The 22874-nt window shown below is 36.7% G+C and overlaps 2 protein-coding genes across 13 annotated transcripts; both read left to right on the top strand.

The window, feature by feature from the left end:
• Window positions 1-3114: 3114 nt before the first annotated feature.
• On the top strand, window positions 3115-10270 carry LOC133777463 (mediator of RNA polymerase II transcription subunit 32-like). Of its 5 annotated transcripts, none has more exons than XM_062217083.1 (3): window positions 3115-3381; window positions 6603-6721; window positions 9508-10270. In XM_062217083.1, the coding sequence occupies exon 3, from the start codon at window positions 9524-9526 to the stop codon at window positions 9977-9979; it is 456 nt and encodes a 151-aa protein (XP_062073067.1). In that variant the 5' UTR covers window positions 3115-3381; window positions 6603-6721; window positions 9508-9523; the 3' UTR covers window positions 9980-10270. The 5 variants fall into 5 exon arrangements, with proteins under 5 accessions (XP_062073067.1, XP_062073066.1, XP_062073068.1 ...); XM_062217082.1 differs by having other exon boundaries at window positions 6561-6721; XM_062217084.1 differs by lacking the exon at window positions 6603-6721 and adding an exon at window positions 4763-4860.
• A 3308-nt stretch (window positions 10271-13578) lies between these two features.
• Window positions 13579-17612, top strand: LOC133777461 (uncharacterized). Of its 8 annotated transcripts, XM_062217079.1 has the most exons (11): window positions 13579-13726; window positions 13825-13953; window positions 14209-14434; window positions 15126-15311; window positions 15438-15564; window positions 15677-15757; window positions 15874-16070; window positions 16760-16855; window positions 16953-17046; window positions 17158-17277; window positions 17368-17612. In XM_062217079.1, exons 3-11 carry the CDS (start codon window positions 14243-14245, stop codon window positions 17469-17471), a joined length of 1197 nt encoding a protein of 398 aa, XP_062073063.1. In that variant the 5' UTR covers window positions 13579-13726; window positions 13825-13953; window positions 14209-14242; the 3' UTR covers window positions 17472-17612. The 8 variants fall into 8 exon arrangements, with proteins under 8 accessions (XP_062073063.1, XP_062073059.1, XP_062073062.1 ...); XM_062217075.1 differs by having other exon boundaries at window positions 13825-14434; XM_062217078.1 differs by lacking the exon at window positions 13825-13953 and having other exon boundaries at window positions 13613-13824; window positions 14214-14434.
• Window positions 17613-22874: the final 5262 nt, after the last annotated feature.

Raw genomic sequence — 22874 nt, 5'->3', positions numbered from 1 at the left:
CATGTTTTCTGAGGCTACTCCAGATGGGAGAATGGCGCCGAACCCCAGTAGTTAGGGCCATCATCTTGCCTTCATCGCCCACAGTCTTGGCTCCAGTTGCAGCTCGCATGAAACGTTGAACATATACCTTCAAGGGCTCCCCCTCTTTCTGGCGTATCTCGACCAGTTGGTTTGCCTCAGTGGGGTGCACACGACCCGCGTAGAACTGTCCGTAAAACTCCTTCACGAACATTTCCCAGGATACTATACTTACAGGAGAGAACTTAAAGAACCACTCCTGGGCGGCATCAGAAAGTGTCGTTGGGAAGATCCTGCAGCGAGCATCTTCAGAGACTTTCTGAATGTCAATTTGTATCTCAAACTTGTTGACATGAGATACTGGGTCTCCATACCCGTCAAAATTTGGCAGTGTTGGCATCTTGAACTTACTGGGGGTTTCTGCCACAACAATCCTCTGTACGAAAGGGGTGCCTCTCCTCTGATCGTGCTCAATGTGTGAAGTCCGCCCCCCGACCAGCTGCTGCACAGCCTGGTTCAGGGCATCGATTTGAGCCTGAACAGCTTCTGGGATTGTTGGGGCCTCTGGTGCCGGGGGAATGTACTCATCATGCCTTTCTCAGCGGTCGTTGAGTACATCCCTCAAGTCATCGTCTCTTCGCCGCTGTTCGCTGGCTCCGAGCCGACTAAAGACATTATTCTGCCTGGGCTGCCCCCCAGCGTTGCGACCTGCTAGTCGGTCTTCTCTAGGTGGGGGGTTCTTGCCTCCACCTCTCTCTTCATCCCTCCGACCAGCATTTCCTCTGCCTTAGTCGGCTTCATTGTAGCCGTGGCTGGCTATGGTGAGACCGACTATTCCCTTTGTTGCCTCCTTGGGTTGGCATTTCCCGAGCATTAGGGGGAGGCCTGCGTTGGTCGATGGGTCCCCGTGCATTGTCATGGCGTGGAGGGCCCCTGACCACAGAGCCAGTCTCTGAGTTCCTCCTGTTGGTAGAAGGATGTTGCCCCCTGCTCGGTGGATGCAACTCTTCACCCCCTGGGCGTCTAAGGCTGCGGGGCTGTTGCCCAACCCTATTCTGCCTCGGGCGCAGGGGATTGTCTCGACCAGCCTGAGACGGAGGCTGCGTCTCAGGTTCCCTAGGTGGGACATCATCCTGAGGCATAGGTGGCTGCTCCCGCCTCTGAGGGCTTATTGGTTGAAGCGGAGGACTAGGATTGGGGCCCCTTTGAGGTGGCCCGTTTGGCGATTGATCTGGCTGGGAGGCTGGCGCAACTTGATTCCTAGCCAGTTGGATGGCTGCTTCAAGGGCTGCCATGGCATCCCTCTGCCAATGGTCCATCTCCGCCTACCGCTCGCTCAGCTCTTAGCGCTGGCGCTCTATCCCCCTTTGTTGCGACGCCATTATCTTGGCAACATTCTCTTGATTGGCCCTCAGATTGGCCAACTCGTCTTGCAACACTCCCAGTGTTGCCTTCAGGGCCTCAGAATCCAACTCCTCCTCATCAAACTCCAAATGAGGCTGGGATGGTGCAGCGACAGCCTGTCCAGTCTTTTTGATAGTTTTCACCATTAGATCTTCTTTTGTCAAGCTCTCAATGAAAGCACCAGAATGTTGACCCTCGTTTTTATCAACGACACGGAGTCTATTAAACGATAGGAAAATAGTACAAAGCTTGATCAAACAATCTAATGGAAAGTAAAGAACACAAGGAATTATAGTGGTTCGGCCCCAGTGATTGGTAATGACCTACGTCCACTTGATACTATTATTAATATTGAGCTTCAAATGTGTGATCAAAGAACTAGGGTTCCTGAATTTCACAGACCTTAGAAGGAGAAAACAATACAAGCGATGGATAATAGTAATGTAATTCGGAGAAAGATCAAAAGATCCCTCCTCGAGCTATTTCTTGTATATTTATAGGCTCAAAGAGGGTTACATGAGTCAATTAGTCATATCTTTCCTGAATAAACGGATCTTCAGGTCATAATGAGGAGATATTCTCGGATATCATTACAATTGTACAGATTTATTCATAAATAAATGGAGTATACGACCAGGCTTGTCGTATATAAAACTTGAACTTCACATATGGAAATATCCCTGGTCGATAGGCGAGCAGCATTTCTGCCACGTGTCGAAAATTCTTGTCACGTCATCCACAACTGTTTTTTTGGGTAAACAATATCAAATATATATATAGAAAAGTTAGAAAAGAAAATAATAAAATATTTATAAAGGAAAGAATAGTTGTCTCTACATGTAAATAATAAATAGTGTATTGAGCTAAAAAAATTTAGATTAACTCATTTGATGGAGAACTATTTTATCACATTTGAGCTATAATTGTAGAAAATAGTTATTTTAAAGGAGATGCTCTAAGAGCACTCCCAACGGGGGAGCTAAAATGTCTAACTCTTTATAATATAGAGAAAAAATAGTTAAATAGTCTTCTAATGAGTGATGTAAACTTATATTTTTTTTTACCTAAATGAATAGTATTTCTCTAATATGTAGTGAAATACTATTCATCAAGCTATAAATATTTTATTATTTTTTTATAAACTTTTTGTATATATATACGAGTGTGATACTATTATATTTAATTATTTTATTTCTTAAAATGAATAAAATATTTTTTTTAAAATATAATATTTAAATGATGTAGAGAAAAAATAGAAAAGCTAGTGTATGATATAATGTAAAAGTTTGAGGTAAATTATAAAAAAAAATATGTTTTTGTGATGTATTTTGTAGTACACTTTCTCTATAATATTTAGCTAAAACTCACAAAAACATCTTCTATCAACTTTTTTATATATATATTTATAATGGCTATGCACAAATTCTAATTAATTTATATTTATATTTACATATCATTTATATAATATTTTAATATTATTATTTTTCTTTATAAATTTTCTCTTTTCTATTTAGTATATATTTATTTTATTTTATTTTTTTAATTATTTTATTTTATTTTAATTAATAAAATATATTTAAAAATATAATATTTAAATGATGATGAGAAAATAATATTTGTTATAATATAAAATTTATTGGTAAAATAGGAAAAAAAAAAAAATTTGGGAGATATTTCAAAGAAAACGAAGTACACCATCTATATCTACGGTGTTTCTCTAACTCTCTCGGCTTTCACTCCTCTCCCTTCCGCCGCTACAATGTCCTCTCTCTCTCACTGAGTCTCCCTCCTTTGAGTCTCTCGTCTCTCCCACCTTCCCCGACGGCGTCGACAGCACGGCAGCAGCAGCAGCGACAGCTCAGAAATAGTGACGCATACGCAGCTGATACACCACGACGACAGACATATCTTCTTCTCTCGTGCTCCAGACCTCCCATTGTCGTTGACTCCAACAAACAGGTACGGCAGTAACACCTCTTCTTCTTTGTAATCTCTTGATTTCTAATTCGTGGCTGAATATATTTTGATGTGAACATTTTGTGGTTTTTCTCTTGGTCGATTTCTAATTTTCTAGTTCATAACTGGTATTTGTCATTTGATTTGAATACTGAATATATTTGTGGTGTTTATCTTGCTTCATTTGATTTTGCTCAGTTTTTATTTCTAAAGCCACACAGTGTTTGACAAAATGTCTTAGAGAATGTTAACGGAGTTTAAATTGGTTCCGTGGTGAAGATGTGAGTATTTATAAATGTATCTCTGCTAATATATATATATATATATTTGTTTATATTATCTGTTTATGTATAATATTTAGTGGACCATAAAACTTATGATTTTTTTAGTGTATTCTAACATTTAGAATGAAGAACTTTGCAAGAAAACTGTGGTGTAATTCTTGCTTTTGCTGATACAATGATCTAAATAATTGATGATCCTAATCAAAAGAGGTCGAGTTGATTCCTCCGAAGTTTCATTGAATTTTATAAGTCGATCATGTGCTGTTTTTTTTTAATAAATAAATTTTAAGTCAATGTTTTAAAATAAAGACTTGATTATTTCGGAGTTTTTCGTTTATTGAAAGAGTTCCAGTGGAAGCATATACTCCTTGTAAGTTGATATGAATATAATAATAATAGACAATACAAAGAAAAACAAAGACAACATTATAAAAGTAATAATGCATGTGTACATTTATGTTTGTCTTATTAAAAAAAATAGATAATAGCCAAGAACTTACTACACGGCTGTTAAGTAGTCATTATAGATTGTTGGATGAATTCAAATGCTCTTAGGTGTTTTGTAATCTTTCCTAGAAGAATTCAGTTCTTAAGGGCCTGAAGGCCTGATTGGTAATGATTTCTTATTTGATTTTATGATTTTAAAAACTCAGAATTTGTGGACCCACCAAAATATCTAATGGTGTATTGTTTTTAATTCTAATTTTGTGTTTTAATTTAGAAAACGACAATTTCGCGTTTTCTTAGGGCTTGATTGGTTCGTTATTCGAAAACTATATTTTTAAAAATTGTGATTCTAAAATGAAAATTTGAATTTAGTGATTAAAAACATGTTTCTGAAAATGTGATTGGTTCACTATCTGTAACTGTTTTTTAGTTTTAAAAAACAAAAATTATATAACAGTAATAATTTGTGATTGGTGAAGCTGAATTTGAATACTATTTTAATTTAACAAAACATTAAAAGTTAAAAATAAACTTTATATGAGATTAAATTTTAATTTAACCACATCAATCTTCATGCAAGTGATTATTACACTACAGGTGATTATTACACTACAGAAACGTATTGCAAACTAACAATTTTAAGTAAACTATAGGTACATTCTTATTCATACACAACACATTTTAAATGGCAAGCTCAATGAAAGAAAACCAATGCCCCGGCGGAGCAAAACTAGCACGGCCAACCAAGTGTGTAAGAACCAACATCACTTTTTACTATTGTTCTCCAAAAAGTATCCAATAGTAATAATTCATTAAATACTAGTAAAGCAACATCATTATTTTAAAAAAACAAGAATACTTCCTGAAATGCTTTACTTCCATACACCTCAATCTCAATATTTTCTTCTAAGTTACTTCCTCTAAATTCTCATTAATATTTTAAAATTGAACATAATATATTTCAAGTAAACTTCAGTAAAAAAATATCCAAATCCAACAACAATAACTCATAAAAGACCCAATAAAACAACATCACATAATTAACATATAAGGAAATGAATCTAAAATAGCTAACGAATGGACATAACAACACCCGTTATTTACACCAAAGGGACTGTAGTGATAGCTACATCAAATGCATTAGTTTAAGCCTTATAAATATATATAACATATATATGTTATGTGATGGGAGATACACTACAACAAAATCCCAACTTTAAGAATAGAGGCCAGAAAACTAGTGAACTGGCAAAGTTTATGGTTCACTCAATTGTACATTTCTATCCAGAGTTGATTAAATTGTAATAATATATAATGAGCACAAGTCTACACACCATTTGCTAATTAGTATGTTAGTTTTGAGATAGTGTACTTGTCTGCAAGTACACACTGCTATAAGCATCCAAAGAATGCAACTCTCTACCTAAGAAACTTGCTTAGAAATTAAAAACAAATTACTGAGTAATTGTTCCGTATAAATTGTCTATTAATTGATAATAGGTAATATGGGATTCCTCCCTTTGCACATACATATATACAGACGAATTGTCCAATTTTACTTTTGCATTTTTGCAACTCTATTAACAGTGGTGCATATTTCATTAATGCTCTTACTGTAATCTTTTAACTTGAATCATTAACAACAACAATCACTCCAATATCATACAACTATTAATTTGGTCAAAGTTTGACAGCTTCTAAAATTTATGCCAAAATCCTTTTTCTTACAACTATAAACCAAACTCAAGAAAGTACCTAGAATTAGACTCAACCCTAACACAAGAGCCCCCATTTCAACCCCCACCAATGACATACAAACTAAGATTTTACACACACACATATATATATATATATGTATATATATATTCAGAGAAGATTTTACATAAAGACTTAAAAAAATGAATTCTCACAATAGATTTGAACTTCAAACCCAAAGCTTAGTGATACCTTATGTGACTGGTGCAACAAACACAAAAGAGAGGGAGATCTGGAGTTGGAATCTACTATGCAGTTAGGAGGGGCGGCCGGTTGACTGAATATGATGAGATAGAGCGGTGTCGCCGTTGAGCTTACAGCAAACCCACACAGTCGAGGGCAAGGAGCGGAGAGAGATGGAGGTGGTTTGTTTTTCACGAATGGTGGAGGGGAGGGGAGCAGAGAGAGAAAGAAGTGGATTTTGTTTTCAGGGATTTTGGGAAGAAATTAGAAAACGTGATTTGATTGTTTTCAATTTTACAACACAAAATCCAGATATTGTTTTGGATTTGGTTTCCAAAAACAAGCTAACAATCGTGTTTTCTTGTGGGGTCCACAAATTTTAAGTTTTCAAAATAATAAAAATGGATTTGAATACCCTACCAATCAACGCCTTAGTTTTGTGATTTTTTCTCCAAAAACCTAAAATCAAAATCATAATCTACCTACTTGTTCTCTCTGCTCCTATCCTCTCAGCCTCATTTCACAAGAGTATTTTCTTCCCATCTCACCTCTCAGAAGATCGTCTCCCTCTCCTCGTCGCCGGTGTGATTGTTCTAAGCTTGACAAAGCAACGACTCTAAATGAGCGATCTAGTCAACTCATCACCCCTCCCATCTGCCCCACTGACAACTCAGGTTCTCCTTCTCCTCTACTCCCTTGTTCTTGCCATTATTAATACGGTATTACCAAACTCTGGTTTTACTCTGAATGTTATATATATATATATACCTTTATATGTTTGTGTGACTATTAGGTGGTCGGATTTCTCTGGTTTCTTGGACTGTTAGAGGCTGAATTTGTGGGATTTATTTTCTTCCATCGAGTTTTGATTTGTTCTTATTTTTGCATATAAATATATATACATATATATAGTGTTTATTGTTTTTGATGGGTTCCTCATTGCCCCTCGGCCATTTTGTTTATTGTATTTGATGAGTTTCTCTTTTGCTTTGGCTTGTTTATCCTTGGTATTTTCTAAGAGGAAACTACAAACATTAGTATTAGACCAACATTTGCATGCTCTGTCTTATGAAATGTATATTCACTATATATATAATTATATATATGGTAGTAATTTCGAGTGTTGAGATAAGGACTTAACTTGCATTTGCTGGATGAATAGATAAGTCTGAAGACTTTAATCCAAATCGTGAGATTGCCACTCCTCCCTTGAGCATATACAATGCAAAATCACCCATTCCAATTAGAGCACTTACTCCACCACCTATTCCAATTTTAAATGACGTAATTCCTTCCCATTCTAAGGTTGCTGTCATTAATGTTCCAAGTGTGTTGTATTATAAGTTTCACAGGACTGCGAAGAATAACAAAGCAAGAGCTATTCCTGTGAGTACAACGTCCTGCTGCCAATAAACTCTCCATGCTTAAAAATAAGAACCACTTGAAACCAATTTAGTCTTTCTCTTTTAATTTTCAGAAACTAATTTTGAGTCCTTCTATGGTTGCTTTCTTGTAAAATTGGAATGCCATTGCAGACAGATAATATGCCAAAATTCCACCCAAAACTGGCATGGTATTCCATAGAGCCAAACTTACATGTATTAGAATGGAGGGGTCCCTCTATATGTGTATTCTGTTGTTGTTGCAGATATACTTTCTTGATGTACTCTTGTGTTGATGTAATAATCAATAACCATGCATCAACTACTATTGCTGATATGAACAACTATTCTTTTAATGGCCTTTACTAAATATGTCTGTGCGTATACATATATTTATGCACCTATGTCACGTATCACTAAAGTCCCGTAATAAAGAAATAATTCCTAGTCATATATGTATATCCAAATTTTACACTGATTATAGATCCACCAAATTTGTGATAAGACACATTCAAGTATTTGACTCACTAAATCAAATGTTTTGAAACTGAACTGCACACTATATATTGTGAAGTTTATTCCTTTTATGGATAAATGTTGTTTATATAAGATGAAAAATATTACAGATGATATTGTTGAACAAATATGACTTAATTATAACAATAGAGTTTAGTTAATTTTAAAAATATTAACTTCAATTTAAAAAGAAAACTGATGCAAATGTATTATTATTATGAATTTAATCGATATTTTAATTTTAAAATTTACTTTCATAAATTAAAATTTAATATCATACAATATTTATTTACAAATGTTAAAATAAAATAATTTTCAAATTCAATGGGAGCAATCACACATTCTAATAATGTTATATTTTCAAATATTCTACCAATCACAAATTCAGTTTTTTAAAATTAAAAAATTATTTACAGAATTCTCTATCTTTTTTTCCTTCTTTCTTGAGCTGCACTTGTTAAAGAATTTATCATGTTATTTGTTTCAATGCTTCTAGTTTTTCAGCCCTTTTTCAGAAAGGTTTTCTATCTTTCAGCTCAAATGAAATTTCTGGTTCTCCTGTCATCTGCAAGTTGTTTTAGCATATTGGATGAAGTCTTTATATATTCTTGTGGCTTTTAGTGCTTAAATTTCCAATTGTTGGATTGTGCTTAATTTTATGCTTTTGCAATAAAAGTATATCCTAGTGTTGTTTTGTGTTCAGCTCAAATGTTGGTTAAGTTCAGTAGTGTTTTGCTTATTGAAACAGTTGTGTAGGTTTGAAAGTAAACAATTTACTAGTTTATTATATATATACATATGTAGATATATATTGTGTTGACAAAACAATTATCAATTTCAAAGAAAGAATTATTCATACACTCTTCAAGCCAGATAGTGTTTAATGTTTTAAGATTCACAACCAACCCAATCATAGTCTAATAAGTTTTTTCAATACACCCCTTTTAAAACAGTCTTTAAATTAGGTACAAACCAGGCCCATAGATTCGTTTGTATGTATATATATATTTCTCTCCAGAATCAAATATTCTGCCAAGTTCAAAACTTTAACCCAACTCTCCTTGTATTTGAGCTTTTTGAACCCAAACACCCAATCCTTATATTCAATACCAATGCAATCAGCCCATCTTTCTGGTTAGAAGATTGTCCAGTATCAATTTTTATACTTTCCCAGATTTTTGTTACTGAGTAAGGAGTTAAGCAATCAAGGACCCGGAGAATGATGTTAGAACATGGCCCAAGTCAATGCTTCGCTCAACTGCGCAGGTTGTCTGGTTCAAAGGGATTGCTTTCTGTTGTCTATCTCTTCACTTTGCAAAGTAGCATGTTCAAGTAACACTTTTGGCCGCTTGGGTATTCATAACCTGGAGTTCAAGGATTATGGTTTTTATTGTTAGGGTCCTTAACGAAAAATTTATGTATATATATGGTGATGATGATTATATTGCTATTGATGAGTTTTATTAGATAATTTTATATGGAATTTTATCTGGGAATATTCTATTTCTTTAGTTTGGTTTCTAATTCATGGATTTTGACTCGGTTATTGCTTTCAATTTCAGTTTGTGAGTCCACACAATGGACAATATAGTTGATTCTTTACAGAATGCATACCAAGAATTTGTTGCTGCAGCTGCTAATGTTCTTGAAGCTAAGGAAAGTTGTAGCGCCCAGAAAACAGTAGCCACTGATGCAGCTCTTGAGAATTTCAAACAGAAGTGGGAATTGTTCAGAGTGGCTTGTGATCAAGCTGAGGAGTTTGTGGAGTCTGTCAAGCAAAGGATAGGATCAGAGTGCCTTGTGGATGAGGCCACAGGCTCAGTAGTTGGAAAGTCTGGCAGTTGCAGTGGCCCTGCTGCCACTACTGGTCTTCCACCAATTAGTGCTGCTCGTTTGGAACAGATGAGCAAAGCTGTTAGGTGGCTTGTCATTGAACTTCAACATGGTTCTGGTTCTTCTGCTAATGCAGCCGCTCATTCCCATCCACCAGGAGCTCCATTTGATGCTAGATTTTCTGAGGATCCAGCTCAATAGCTCTGCATTTGTAGAGTTTTTATTTATAAAATGGTGATTAGATGTAGTGATTCAACTGTTGTATCTTCGAGCAGAGTCATTTGTTCATGTAACTTGTAGAATTTTACTAGCTAGCCAAAGGGAAGAAAGGTTATGATTCTGGCTGTACTTTACCATGGAGTTCACATGTATGAATGATTCTAGTGCACCTTAATACTTTCATATACTGTTTCTCATTTATGCCTGTGATTTTGTTACATCTGATGTAGTTGTTACTCTTTTTTTAAGTTCCATCGAGCTTGGTATATTCAATGGTGTAGCCTCATGTTAAATGTATTAGTACCTGTTATTCTCCTTGTTAGAACAGTGTGATTTCTTTCTCTTTAGATAAGCTTTTCATAGTTGATCTGCATTGTAATTTGAAAGTTGGAGAGGAGAAGTTTAATTCTTCTTAAAAAAATAATAGAACAGGAGAATTGCCAGAATTCACCAAATTTTTTTGTTCAGGGTCTTACAAAATCAGGTGAAGATGTATATCCATGTGGTTCATCAAGCTTTGGAAATTGCTTAATCATCTAGCAGACAGCTCGGATTTACAAAAGAAAAACAAGAAGGTAGAACTTGTTCAACAAATACCATTGCTGCTGCCGAGTTGTGTTCATCGTCGAATACAGGTAAGGTTTCTGGTCTTTTGGATGCTAAGGTTGTATTGTATGAGACTATCCCCCCATTAGTTTGCTGCCATGAGGTAAAGCTTTTTCATCCAAAAACCATTAACACCATCAGGAGTTATCCATCATCCATACTTGAATGAATGGATCTTGGAACCATTGCTCGAGCAGGACACTGGGACAGAAGAGCAAAGCAACATAGTCATTCCGAAGTGCAAGTTAAATCTCATCACTTCTTGTAATAAGAATATTATATCAAAGAACTGAAAGAAGTCCAGCCACACAAATGAACAACTTCTTTGCAGAAAACTTCATCTCAAAGACAACCAAAAACCGCAATTTCATGTGAACTCCAATCTCCCTCCAAGTATCGGTTTGAATGGCCAATATCCATGGATGTACTGAAATGATTCATATAATTTCCTCCTCAGACATAAATGCAATAATTGTGACTTGTGAGTTTTTATCACATAGCCTTGTTCTTTTGAACATTGCCTTTTCAAGGTCGACGCCTCTGATTGATGTCATTCTTTCATACACACTTCCCACTTGGCTCTTCCTCTGTTCTATCTAAGTGTCTATGAAAGAATCAATCAAAATGGAAACATTATGTGTTGTTTGGTATGTTTTGTACAAAAATTCTGAGACAATACATTCGGTAGAGCACTACTTATTATTTTTATTATTCCACAACTGTTTTTTTCATTAATAACCTAAATTTAATTTACATCCTTGAAGTTTGGTCTATTCTATGTCTCTATGAAATTATTATTTTTTCTTTTCTTTTCCCTAAAATGTGCCTCTTTTCTTTGTTCAGAAACTCAAGGGAAAAAAAAACAAATTTGACCCCAAACATAGCATCCAAAAACAAAAAAAAATCTAAGCCATATTTGTGTATAATATAAGTGACCAAATTATATATATATTGTACACTACCACAATTGAACTTGAAAACAAGAACCCCATTTCCAACAAAGATCAAATTTTTATCAATCAGATCTACTTTGGTCAAGAGAAATTTTTGTAAAGATGAGATTTTTTTTTAATGAAAAGGGGTTTTTTCAATAAATTTGTTATATAAATCTCTACTTATTTTTTTTTTTTGTGAATTATCAATTATTTGCCAACTCCTATCTCCACCCATGACAACAAATGGAAAATGGGCCCACTTTCTTTCAAAAAAATTGGGAAATCTACAAAAATGCACTAAAAGTTAAAAAAAATCTGGAAAATACGATATATTACAAAAATACGGAATTTTTGGATAAAAACACGGAATGACAAAATTGTAAATACGGAATGGCAAAATCATAAATAAAAGCTGTAAAATACAATTTCTTGTTATCAACGTTTACAAACTAGTAAATATATGTTACGAACTTGTAAATATCTGTTACGTGTTTGTAAATATTATTTACAAAATCAGTTATAGAATTGTAGATTTTTTTTTTTTGTAGATAAAACTTACAAACAAATTCGTAACTAAAATTTTTATTTTTGTAACAATAGTTTACAAGTCTAGTTTTACAACTAAGAAAGATATTTTTGTAACTAATATTTACGAAAATATTTTATAGTTAAGAAATCATAAACAAAATATACATAAAATTATTATACTTTTTTATATTGTTACAATATTGTACCAAAAAATTACATGAACCATCATATTTATGCTATACAACTTAAAAATATAAATTTAAGATATTCATTATTTATAAAACACTTTATTGAATATAGTGGTGAAATACAATATTTTTTAAAAAACAAGTTTTACATTTTTGTAACAACAATTTACAAAACTAATTTCACAACTAAAAAATTTATTTTTGTAACTCACATTTACATAAATATTTATAAATTTATTTAACATGATTATTACAAAGATTTACAAAACTAATTTTTTAACTTTAAATATATTTTTGTAACAAAACTTGAAACTTGGATTAGATTATGATTTTGGTTTAACATTGAGTGTTGAGACTTGACTAGCTATGATTTAAAAAATATATATAATATTTTTATAAAGAATAATAATATTGTGATTATCTTTAACTATATATTATAACATATAGTTATTAATATTAATTTTAATTAACAACATATTGTAATTTGTATAAATATTTATTTATTTTTTGAGTAATTGTATAAGTATTAACTTTAATATTAATAAATATATTTATTTTAAATAAAAATAAATTAATCTACTTTATTTTATTGAAGGTAGTAATTATAATTATTATTACTTTTATTATTATATTAATTGATATGCTTTAATTCTTATTAAAAATTAAGACAAAAAAAGTAAAACAAAAATAAATATATATATACACAGGTGGGTGGAGAAAGTCGTATTTTTATAATTTATGAATGGAGAAAGCCGTAATTTTGTAATTTATTAAAAATACCGTATAAAATAATTTTTTTTTATATTACAGTAAGAGATGTAATTATTCCAAAAAAAATTCAGTAACTAATTCCTCACCGTCTCATGGTCTCATCAACTGACATGTTGCGGACCATTTGGTCTATAATTTATCCACAAACCAAAATATACATAATATATATTTATGTTAAGGCAGCTAACTCACTCTTTCAGGACCACTCCCTTAATATTGTATCAATATTTTTTATTTTAATTAAAAGTGAGGGACAACTCTGGATATTCCCAAGAAATTGAAGCCCCAAATGCAAATTAAAATAAAATTATAATAATAATAAAGTCACCAAAGCATGAGAGACAGATTGGAGACTTTGGAGGCCCATATGTTGTTGATTCAGACATTTGTATTTTGGACAAATACTTTTTTTTTTTTTTTTTGAGCAATTTGGACATATACATTGAAATAATTGAACCCAGAAAAAAACATTAAAAAGAAAAGAAATTAAAAAAAAAAAGTTTCTTCAACTTTGACCCCTCACTTTCTCTTCTATCTCTTCATGGACCCAATTCTTTCTAAAAACACAACAGAAGGCTTACACTTTCTTTCTCAATCTCTCTCTTCTTTAGTTCTTTCTTTTTCTCTCACTCCACACATTTTAGGGGAATGGAAAGAGCTCTTACACATTGCTCTTTCTTTTATCTCTCTCAACAGTAGTAGTGAGTGATATTTGTGCTCTCGGAAAAATATTTAATTTTTTAATTTTCTTCACTCTGCTAGAGCAAAGTTCTGATCTTTGTAGTGACTTCTCTCTCAGGTACCCTTTTTGGGGCTTACTTTTCTCTTGGCTTTTAATTGGTCTTGTGTTGTGCTTGGTGGGTTTTGCTTCCTCTCTATCTTGTTTTTTAGCATCTGGGTCTTTGTGGGGGCTTTTGGATCCAAAGAGGTGGGTCTCCTAGTGTTTGAGATCTGTATGAATCTCCTTTACTTTGTTCTTATCTTTTGCTCTTATAGACTTTTGGGTGTGTAGTAAAAGAAAATAGAGAAGCTACATTTGGGTTGAGAATTGATTTAGTACAAGACAAATGATTATCCTTAATTGGGCTGGGCTTAGGACGGCCCAGCCCAGTCTTCACCTTCCCTGTCGTCGTTCCGGAACCTTAAACCCTAACAAAACCTTACAGTATTCAAATGATTGTAGTGTAGCTGTGGTGGAATAGAGGAAGAAGACAGTAATGGCGAGTCGAAGAGTGAGAGTAGAAGCAGAGTCAGAAAGCACAACCGATACACAGACCGAGTCAGAATCGTCGAAGAATGACGACTTGAAATGGTTAAAAGACCTTCCAGACGTTCCAATGGGAAAACTTTCACCCCATCTCGAATTCCAGAGAACCCGGGTTGAATGCAAGGCTGATGCTCCCATTCATGTACGTATTTTTTCTTGTGTCCTTTTTTTGATCATTAAAGATAATTTAAAGGGGAATACTTTCTTTTTTTTTGAAGTTTATAAAGAGACAATATTCGAAGACATAAATCTACAGAGAATTCTTTGTTTATGTTTCTGTTGTAATCTCTTCTTTTTTTTTTATCACTTTTTATAAACAAAAAGTTTGGTTTAGTTTGATTGACGAGTCACAGTTTAGTTTCTTTTTTTTTTTTTGTGTTAAAAAAACTATCTTTGAAGATAAAGTTGTTTAAAAAGAGACAATATTCGAAGAAATAAATCTACAGAGAATTTTTCCAGGTTTGTTTATTAACTGGGTTATTGAAAATTTATAAACTTTTCATATTTAGGACTTGAAACTATAGGAATTCTTAATTTGGTTTATTTGATTTGGTTGGGTTTTGGTTCATATAAGTTTTGGTTAAAGTGGGAAGCAATGAATGAGATCACATTGAAAATTAAGAAACTTTCTTATCTAGTACTAAAAAATGTGTAGGAATTTTTAAGTTGGGTTATTTGATTTGGTTAAAAGGTGTTTTGGTTGAAGTGGGGAGCAGAATTTTAACTTCTTAACTCAGCTAAATCGGCAAAACAATTGAAGTGGATATGGATAGCTCTAATCTGCCACATGTGTGATTTTCTTCTTTCTTGTATGTATTTTGGTGCTTTTGCAGACTGATACCATACAGTACTCTGGTGCATACGCATCTGTGGGTTATGATAATAGCATGCAGTTGGATAATTTCTGCGACAATTTTAAAGTTAAGGTGATTCGACTGACAGAGGAAGATATGGAGTTTGATATGATTGGTATCGATCCAGCACTTGCAAATGCATTCCGGAGAATCCTTATAGCTGAGGTTCAATAATTTTCACAATGTTTTGACAGAACTGTTTTTGAATGCTTGCAGAATTGGCAATTCTTACTGTATTTTATGATATATATTGTAACATTCTGATCATTTCGCGGATTGATATCGGTTCAGGTTCCAACAATGGCTATTGAAAAAGTTCTCATTGCAAATAATACATCAGTTGCTCAAGACGAAGTTCTTTCCCACAGGTTGGGTCTCATTCCAATCAAGGTTGACCCGAGATGGTTTGAATATGCAGGTTGGACTCTAAATGTTTTTGGTAGTTTAATTTTTATGTTCTTTTGTAAAAGAAGGAATTTTTTTTGGACTAACGTATTTTTATTCATCTTGTTTTTCTTTTACGATGTTAGACAATAATACACCAAATGAAAAGAACACTATTGTTTTTAAGCTCCACGTTCGTTGTGCAAAAGACATGCCTCGCACTGCAGGTTTAACTTTTTTTATTTTTCTTCATATTTGATAATTGTGATAAAGTGACAATTAAATCTCTTTATTCGGTCTCTTATTGGGTATAGTTTGTTTTCGTTGTAATGTTGTAATACAGTAAAGTCAAATGAATTGAAGTGGTTACCCCATGGAAGTGAGTTTCCTTTGATCTCAGAAGATTCGAAGTCTGGTTCATCATCAAAACCAAGAACATACACATCATTCGCTTGCAGCCAGGATACCTTTCCTGGGTTTTCCAACAACCCAATCACCACTATGGAAAATATTATTATATCGAAGTTGGGCCCTGGCCAGGTAATCTTGTGTATGTTTGATTATTCTATTATACTATCTGCTGATGCTGGAAGGCATAGATTGTTGATTGACCATTATGTATAGATCTTCACAACTTAAATACATGTCTTAAAACACTAAATTAAGAAATTTAGCTCATTATAGTTTACATGTACTTTAGTTTCGTAGTTTCTGGATAGCATGTAGATGTTTCTAGGCAAAAACCTACAAGGAGTAAGTTTTACCGATTGCTAGGATTGACACTGGGAAATTTCTTTTAGGATTAAACTTGGAGACTAGAGAATCAAGTACATTATTTTCTTGACGAGCTAGGTTGATGGAAAAAATGCCTTGGCTTTTATAGGAACATGATATTATTTTCTGAAGCTCTAGGGTGTTATTGTGGGGTAAAATTATTTTTTCGCTCCTATTTTGAAAAAGTTTTGTCAATTTTTTGCTGATTCTTAACTGAGAAACCCACCAAGACTTCTTTTTTTCATGAGTTTCTTTCTTATAAATAAAAAAACTGTTGGTGGAAGGATATTCTTTGTTATTGCATGAATGATGATCATTCTAACTTATATACTTCTCTTAGCTACAAGTGCTCTTGGTGTCCATTCTCGTCTCTATATGTAAACATCATCTTCGCTTGTTTCTTAATAAACTGAAAAGTTATTTCTCTATAACAAAATGATTTCTTTTCCATCTAGGAAATTGAATTAGAAGCACATGCTGTTAAAGGCCTCGGTAAAACTCATGCTAAGTGGTCTCCTGTGGCTACTGCCTGGTATAGGATGCTCCCTGAGGTATATGATATGTTTTTTATGTGACTTTTCAATTCTTGATTCTAACTAAAGTTTTGGAAACATATGCTTGATCTTTTTGTTATAATTTTATTTTTAGGTTGTATTATTGCAAAAGGTTGAAGACGAGTTAGCTGTGGAACTAAAAAATAAATGTCCGGTCAATGTCTTTGATATTGAAGATATTGGCAACGGTAAACTGATGTTCTTTTCTCTTAAAATTCTTTCTCAATATGATTATAAATCTTTCTTCTTTTTGTCGGACTGTTTTTTCTTTCTTGATTGTCAATTCGAATATTCAACAGGTAAGAAACGAGCTACAGTAGCACGTCCACGAGATTGCACTCTTTGTAGGGAGTGCATCATAGGTGGCGAACAATGGAAGGATCGTGTATCATTACGCCGAGTTAAAGATCATTTCATATGTAAGTTGGCAATTGCAAAGATTTTGATTTGAAGTGCTTATAATTTCATAATATGATCCATCTAATTGGAATAGTTTTCACTTTCACTAGTTACTATCGAATCAACTGGAGCCTTACCTCCTGAATTATTATTTACGGAAGCAGTAAAGATTTTGGAAGACAAATGCGAACGAGTGATTGCTGAGCTTTCATAAATCTGTTTTGTTCACTTGATAGAGAAAGAGAATGCCATTTTTGTAAAACCGTTTTATTTTAGAATCTATTTATGTAAAAGCTACTGCTAATTCATTATCATCAAGAAAAGAAGCCATTCAGGCCATTGTTGTCCTTTTTAAGTAACTTTTTCAGGCTTGGATATTTTTTTGGGCTATTTTATTAGTAGTGGCCAGATTTAATGAGGTTGTTGCAAAGGCTCTGCTAGGGGGAACTAGTTGAAAAAGATATTGCTAATTCAGCAGCCTCTGCAGTGCTTTTAGCTAGTTTAAACTATTGAGTTCCATGCATATTTGGTGTTATGACTTGCGACGACATGGATCAGGTGTTAAATTGAGCTGGTGCCTAGATGGCATGCATCAATTGAGATGGTGTCGTTGTTCGAGCACCATCTTTAAAACAAAATTGGGGTAGTTCAAATGGTCAGACATAATTCGAGTCGAACCTAGGCGCCTACATAGTAGTAGGCATGCTCTAGTTTCATGGGAACTAAAAGTTACTCCTTGCAAGTTGAGATTTGCAAGGACTTCTACATTCAAAATTTTGAACTTCATTGCTGAATATCAAATATTACATTGCATAATACCATATTCAATGGTGCTTTAATTTGATTGAACAATTGACATTAAAACTCCCCAACTTTGAAATCTCTTTTGACCTAATCCACCCAAATAACAACCCAAGTAATTCGAGTTGTATTTTTAATTAAGAAAAATGTATTTGATTAAGGAGTGCTAAAGAAATTCTAAATTGTATTCTTCTTCATCAATAAAAGTATAATATTAAGTGAATTTAGCATTTCTATTTGATTTATTATTATTATTTTATAAAGTAGACAATTTTTTTTTCTCGAAAAAGTAAAATTGATCAACTTAACTAGGGATGACAATATAACTCATGGTTACGAGTAATCATGTTTATTCGATCTGAATGGAGTAGAAAAAAAATCATTCAAGCGGAGAAAATGACTGGGGCGGGGAGTACCTGCCTTGCATATTTAGGTATGGTGTAGGTACGGTATTAACATAATCTGTCTCATTCCCGCCCCGATATATATAATAATTTATTTATTTAATTTATATTTTATAAATATATATAATTTTATTGTCGTACGCCCTAAATATCCGCACACACTTTGGCAAGCTAGAGAAGGGTTTAAATCGATCTGCTACATGTCAACCGTCCACCCGGAGCTGTTTGTTACGGTCCCCTATCTAACCAGCCCGAGCTGGTAGATCATTTAGTTGCTCCTTGGAGCCATCGCGTCGGCATAATAGAAGCCACGAGCTAGCGCCGCATTAAGCTCGTGATGCATCAGAGGTCTGACACCCCCAAATCTTTGTAAAGTCAACCACGCAATATAAACGTGCATATACCAGACATCACGTGTCTGTTCTATTCCTAAATTTTCGGATACGCAGTATAAACGTGCGTGTTCGGACATCCCGCACCTGACTTGGGTCATGCGGCCCATTACCCATCATTACCTATTGATTAGACCACACTTCACTGTAAAGTTTAGGAATTAATCATCAGTGTCCCGTAAATGACACTGATGGATGATTAGATCACGGGATGACCCCAATACCTACTCAGAGATCAATCTCCTATAAATACCGAAACCCTGGGTAGTGCAAGGGGTTGGGTCTTTCTTGTAAAGCAAGCACTTTGTAAGAAATAAGAGAGAGATATCAATAACATCGACTGGTGGACTAGGGGGATTTTGAACTTTCGAACCACCTAAAAAATGAGTGACCATCTTTTCCTTGCAATTAGTTTTCACATTCTAGATTGCTATTATTTTCATATCACGGTTTATCAATTTGCACTAATCCATCCTATTTATTCGTATAATTATCTGTTGGCGAAAAACCGCGTCAACAGTTTGGTGCTTTCATTGAGAGTGTTTAGATTAGTGCTATCACAAAAACTTGATCATGGTGGTTCCTCAGTCGAGGCATGGTAACGAGGCGGATCAACATGATGGGCAGGAGGCCCACCATGCCGCCATATCCAACGAACCAAACCCAGAGTCCAGCAGCGATTGGGAAAGCTGCTGATGGGCCATGACGACACCGGAAGTTCGGCGCCCCGACCGCCAAATCCGAACCCTGGTTACTTGACGACGATAGAAATGGAGAACATACAGTTGAGGAGTCAGCTATCCAGAGCAAGTAAGCAAATCAAGGAGGTCTTGGCCCAACTACCCCCTCTTGCAACCGACGTTAACGTCGAAAAGAGGCAAAGCAGGACTCACAAGTCCCGCAGGGATAGTCGGCCCAGACCCAGTCGGTCGGTTAGAACCTCAACCCCGAGTTCTGCACCCATGTCGCACCATAACCAGGAAGTTATGTTTGAGGAGTTTCCTAGGGCCAATCAGCAAGTCAGCCGATCAGTCGGAACCTCAACTCCTAGTTCGACTTCACCATCGAACACACCCAGAATGGCTCGTGGCAGCTCGCGGAGGAGGTCCGGGGAAAGCTCGCGCAGACAGCCGGCTCCGGCCAGCCCTCCCGTGCCGCGATCAGACCGCCAGGCGCAGGAAGCTGGAGGCGGTAGAGTAGAGCGACCGTGAGCTAGTTTGATCCGGCCGGACGGGACCAGGATCGCTTCACCAGTTAGGTATCCCCCTTTGCCGATAAGATACCCATCTCCTCCTCATCCTGCTCGAGATATTCCTGCGCACGGGAGCAACAAAAGGAATCCTCCTCCGCCCGTCCCTACCCATCGCCCGCAAGCACACGGGAATGTCCTGGATCCTCACCCCCGGCAGCAGGCTCCAAGATTTTCCAATGGGAGCTATTGGACTGAGAGCCACCGAAGTGGCAGATCTGATGGAGACCTGCGTAATCGTCTAAGTTCGGCGCAAAGCCCTCGGGCCGCCTTGAGAACCGATCTTCGAGATCGCCTCAACTCGCAGAGGGGGGATCCGACCAGAAATGAAAGTCATGCTCGCCGAGAGGATGGTCCTTCCGAAGTACGTGACAGTGGGAATGTCCTGCCAAACCAAGCTCAAGCTTGGAGGGACAATAACCCGCCTAACGCGCACAATGGAACGGGAGCTGTTGAACAGCCCCAGAACAACCAAGGGATCAAGGACCAGACCCTAGAAAGGTTAGCTCAGATGGAGGAGCTAATGAAGAAACTCTTGTCAAAAAAAGGCAAGGACGAGTATGACTCGGGAGACGAGCTCGAGCTTTTTGCCCCCAACATAGTAGCCACGACGTACCCGTCGGGTTTCCGAATGCCCCATCTATCCAAATTCGATGGGGACGGGGACCCGTCGGATCACATGGGTATGTTCAATACCCTAATGATGGCCCATAATATCCTTCCCGAGCTGAGATGCTTGATATTCCCTTTGACCTTGATCGGGCCAGCTAGGTAGTGGTTCAAGCAGTGTAAAAAACAGTCGATTAGCTCGTGGAAGAATTTCTCTATCGATTTCAAGAGTGCATTCCGAGCCTCTCAAGCGGCTCGCGTCAAAGCGGACACCTTGGCGAACGTGAAGCAACAGCCCGGGGAACCCTTAAAAGCTTACCTGAGCAGGTTCGCAAACGTTGCGGCCCGAGCTAAGGACGCGTACGATAGTTCCAAGCTCATGGCTATGAGGACTGGAATCCTTGTTGGGGGCGGGCTGTGGAAAGAAATCCAGAGGAGAGGTGTCAGCATCGTGGATGAATTCTTGAACAAGGCCCAAGAATGGATAAACTTGGAAGAGGCGCGAGCATCGGTCGCGGGAACCAGCCAAACCCTTGATCAGCCCGTTGGAGCGGAAACGGATGTCGTGAAAATGACTCAAACCGTTGCCCAGAATAACCAAGGGGGTGGAGGCAAGAGAAAGGGGAGCGGCGAGGGAGGCCAGCACGGTCCAAAGAAGAACAAGCCCGCAGAAAAGTTCAAGCCAGTCTACGCGGTTTATACCGAGCTCACAGACACTAGGGAGCACATTTTCCTAGCAAATTCTGCCCGCCTTCCCTGGAAAAAGCCAGAGCCTTTGAAAAACCAGAAGGCCAAGAGAGACCCTTCCAAATTATGTTGATTCCACAATGACATCGACCACAACACTGACGATTGTAGGCATTTGAAGGACGAGATCGAGACATTCATCAGAGTCGGACCTTTGGCTCAGTATGCGCAGAATCGAGTCCCTACCAGTCAGCAAGCCCCGGAAGCTCCGATAAATCATCCCGGGGCCCGGGTAAATCAGGATACCCCTCCCCCTATAATAGGAGGAGAGATAACTACCATCTCCGGAGGCCCTCATCTGGCCGGCACGAGCAGAGGTGCCCAGAAGAGGTACGTCAATGAGCTGAAGTCTCATAACGAAGTTGAATTTATCCCAGAGCAGCATCTACCCAAACAGCAGCGATTGGAGAGACAACCAATTAGTTTTACCGAAGAGGACGCTAGTCATGTCCAGTTCCCACATAACAATCCTCTAGTCATAACTGCCTAGCTCGCAAACCGGAGAGTTAGGAGGATGCTAGTTGATAATGGGAGTTTGGTGAACCTGTTGTTCCGGTCCACGCTAGAGAAAATGGGGTTGTCTGTAGCCGAGCTGAAGGCCACCTCCATGATGTTGTATGGGTTTTCTGGAGAAGGGTCGGCAGCGATAGGAACGATCGAGTTAGTAATAACCTTGGGAGAGGGACCCCAAACTGTCTCAAAACTCCTCGAGTTCGTGGTTATCGACTGTCCCACCACGTACAATGCAATTTTGGGCCGGCCTACGTTGATGGCATTTGAAGCCATAACTTCTATCCGCCACCTCGCAGTCAAACTCCACTCCTCTACGGGAGTATGTATGGTCCAAGGTGATCAGCTCGCTGCCAGGGAATGCTATAGCATTTCCATGAAGGGAAAATCACAACCCGGGCAGACGATGACCATTCAGAGCGTAAGCGAGGAATCTCAGGAAATGAGATCCATTCCTGGGATAGAAAAACCTCAGGAAGCTGATGGCGTAGGTATCACCTTGAGTGATGATATCGACCCAAGGACAGGCAAAGATAGATCTGAGCGCCAGGCCATCGAAGAGGTGAACATCGATCCTAACCTTTGTAATAAGAGAAAGGCGGAGATGCTGAGATTTCTACAAGAAAATCTAGACGTGTTCGCCTGGTCTCATGAAGACATGATAGGAATCAGCCCAAGCGTCATCATGCAAACCCTTAACTGGGACAAAAACATGCCTGCGAAGTCCCAGAAACAGAGGCACCTGGGCACGACCCGAGCTGAGGCCCTAGAAGAGGAAGTAGCTCGACTTTTAAAATGCGGCTTTATTCGCGAGGCAAAATACCCGATCTAGGTCGCCAATCCTGTTTTGGTCCCGAAGCCCAACGGGAAGTGGCGGACCGGCATCGAATTTTCTGATCTGAACA

The sequence above is a fragment of the Humulus lupulus genome, chromosome 5, assembly GCF_963169125.1.
Source record: "Humulus lupulus chromosome 5, drHumLupu1.1, whole genome shotgun sequence".
Lineage (NCBI taxonomy): Eukaryota > Viridiplantae > Streptophyta > Magnoliopsida > Rosales > Cannabaceae > Humulus > Humulus lupulus.
The sequence above is the reverse complement of the archived record's forward strand: the minus strand, read 5'-3'. Positions and strand labels throughout refer to the sequence as shown.

Coding starts and splice junctions, on each gene's coding strand:
- LOC133777461 (XM_062217079.1), top strand. CDS start 14,243: ATGGCGAGTCGAAGAGTGAGAGTAGAAGCAGAGTCAGAAAGCACAACC. Junction 14,435..15,125: donor AGGCTGATGCTCCCATTCAT/GTACGTATTTTT, acceptor GTGCTTTTGCAG/ACTGATACCATACAGTACTC. Junction 15,312..15,437: donor GGAGAATCCTTATAGCTGAG/GTTCAATAATTT, acceptor ATATCGGTTCAG/GTTCCAACAATGGCTATTGA.
- LOC133777463 (XM_062217083.1), top strand. CDS start 9,524: ATGGACAATATAGTTGATTCTTTACAGAATGCATACCAAGAATTTGTT.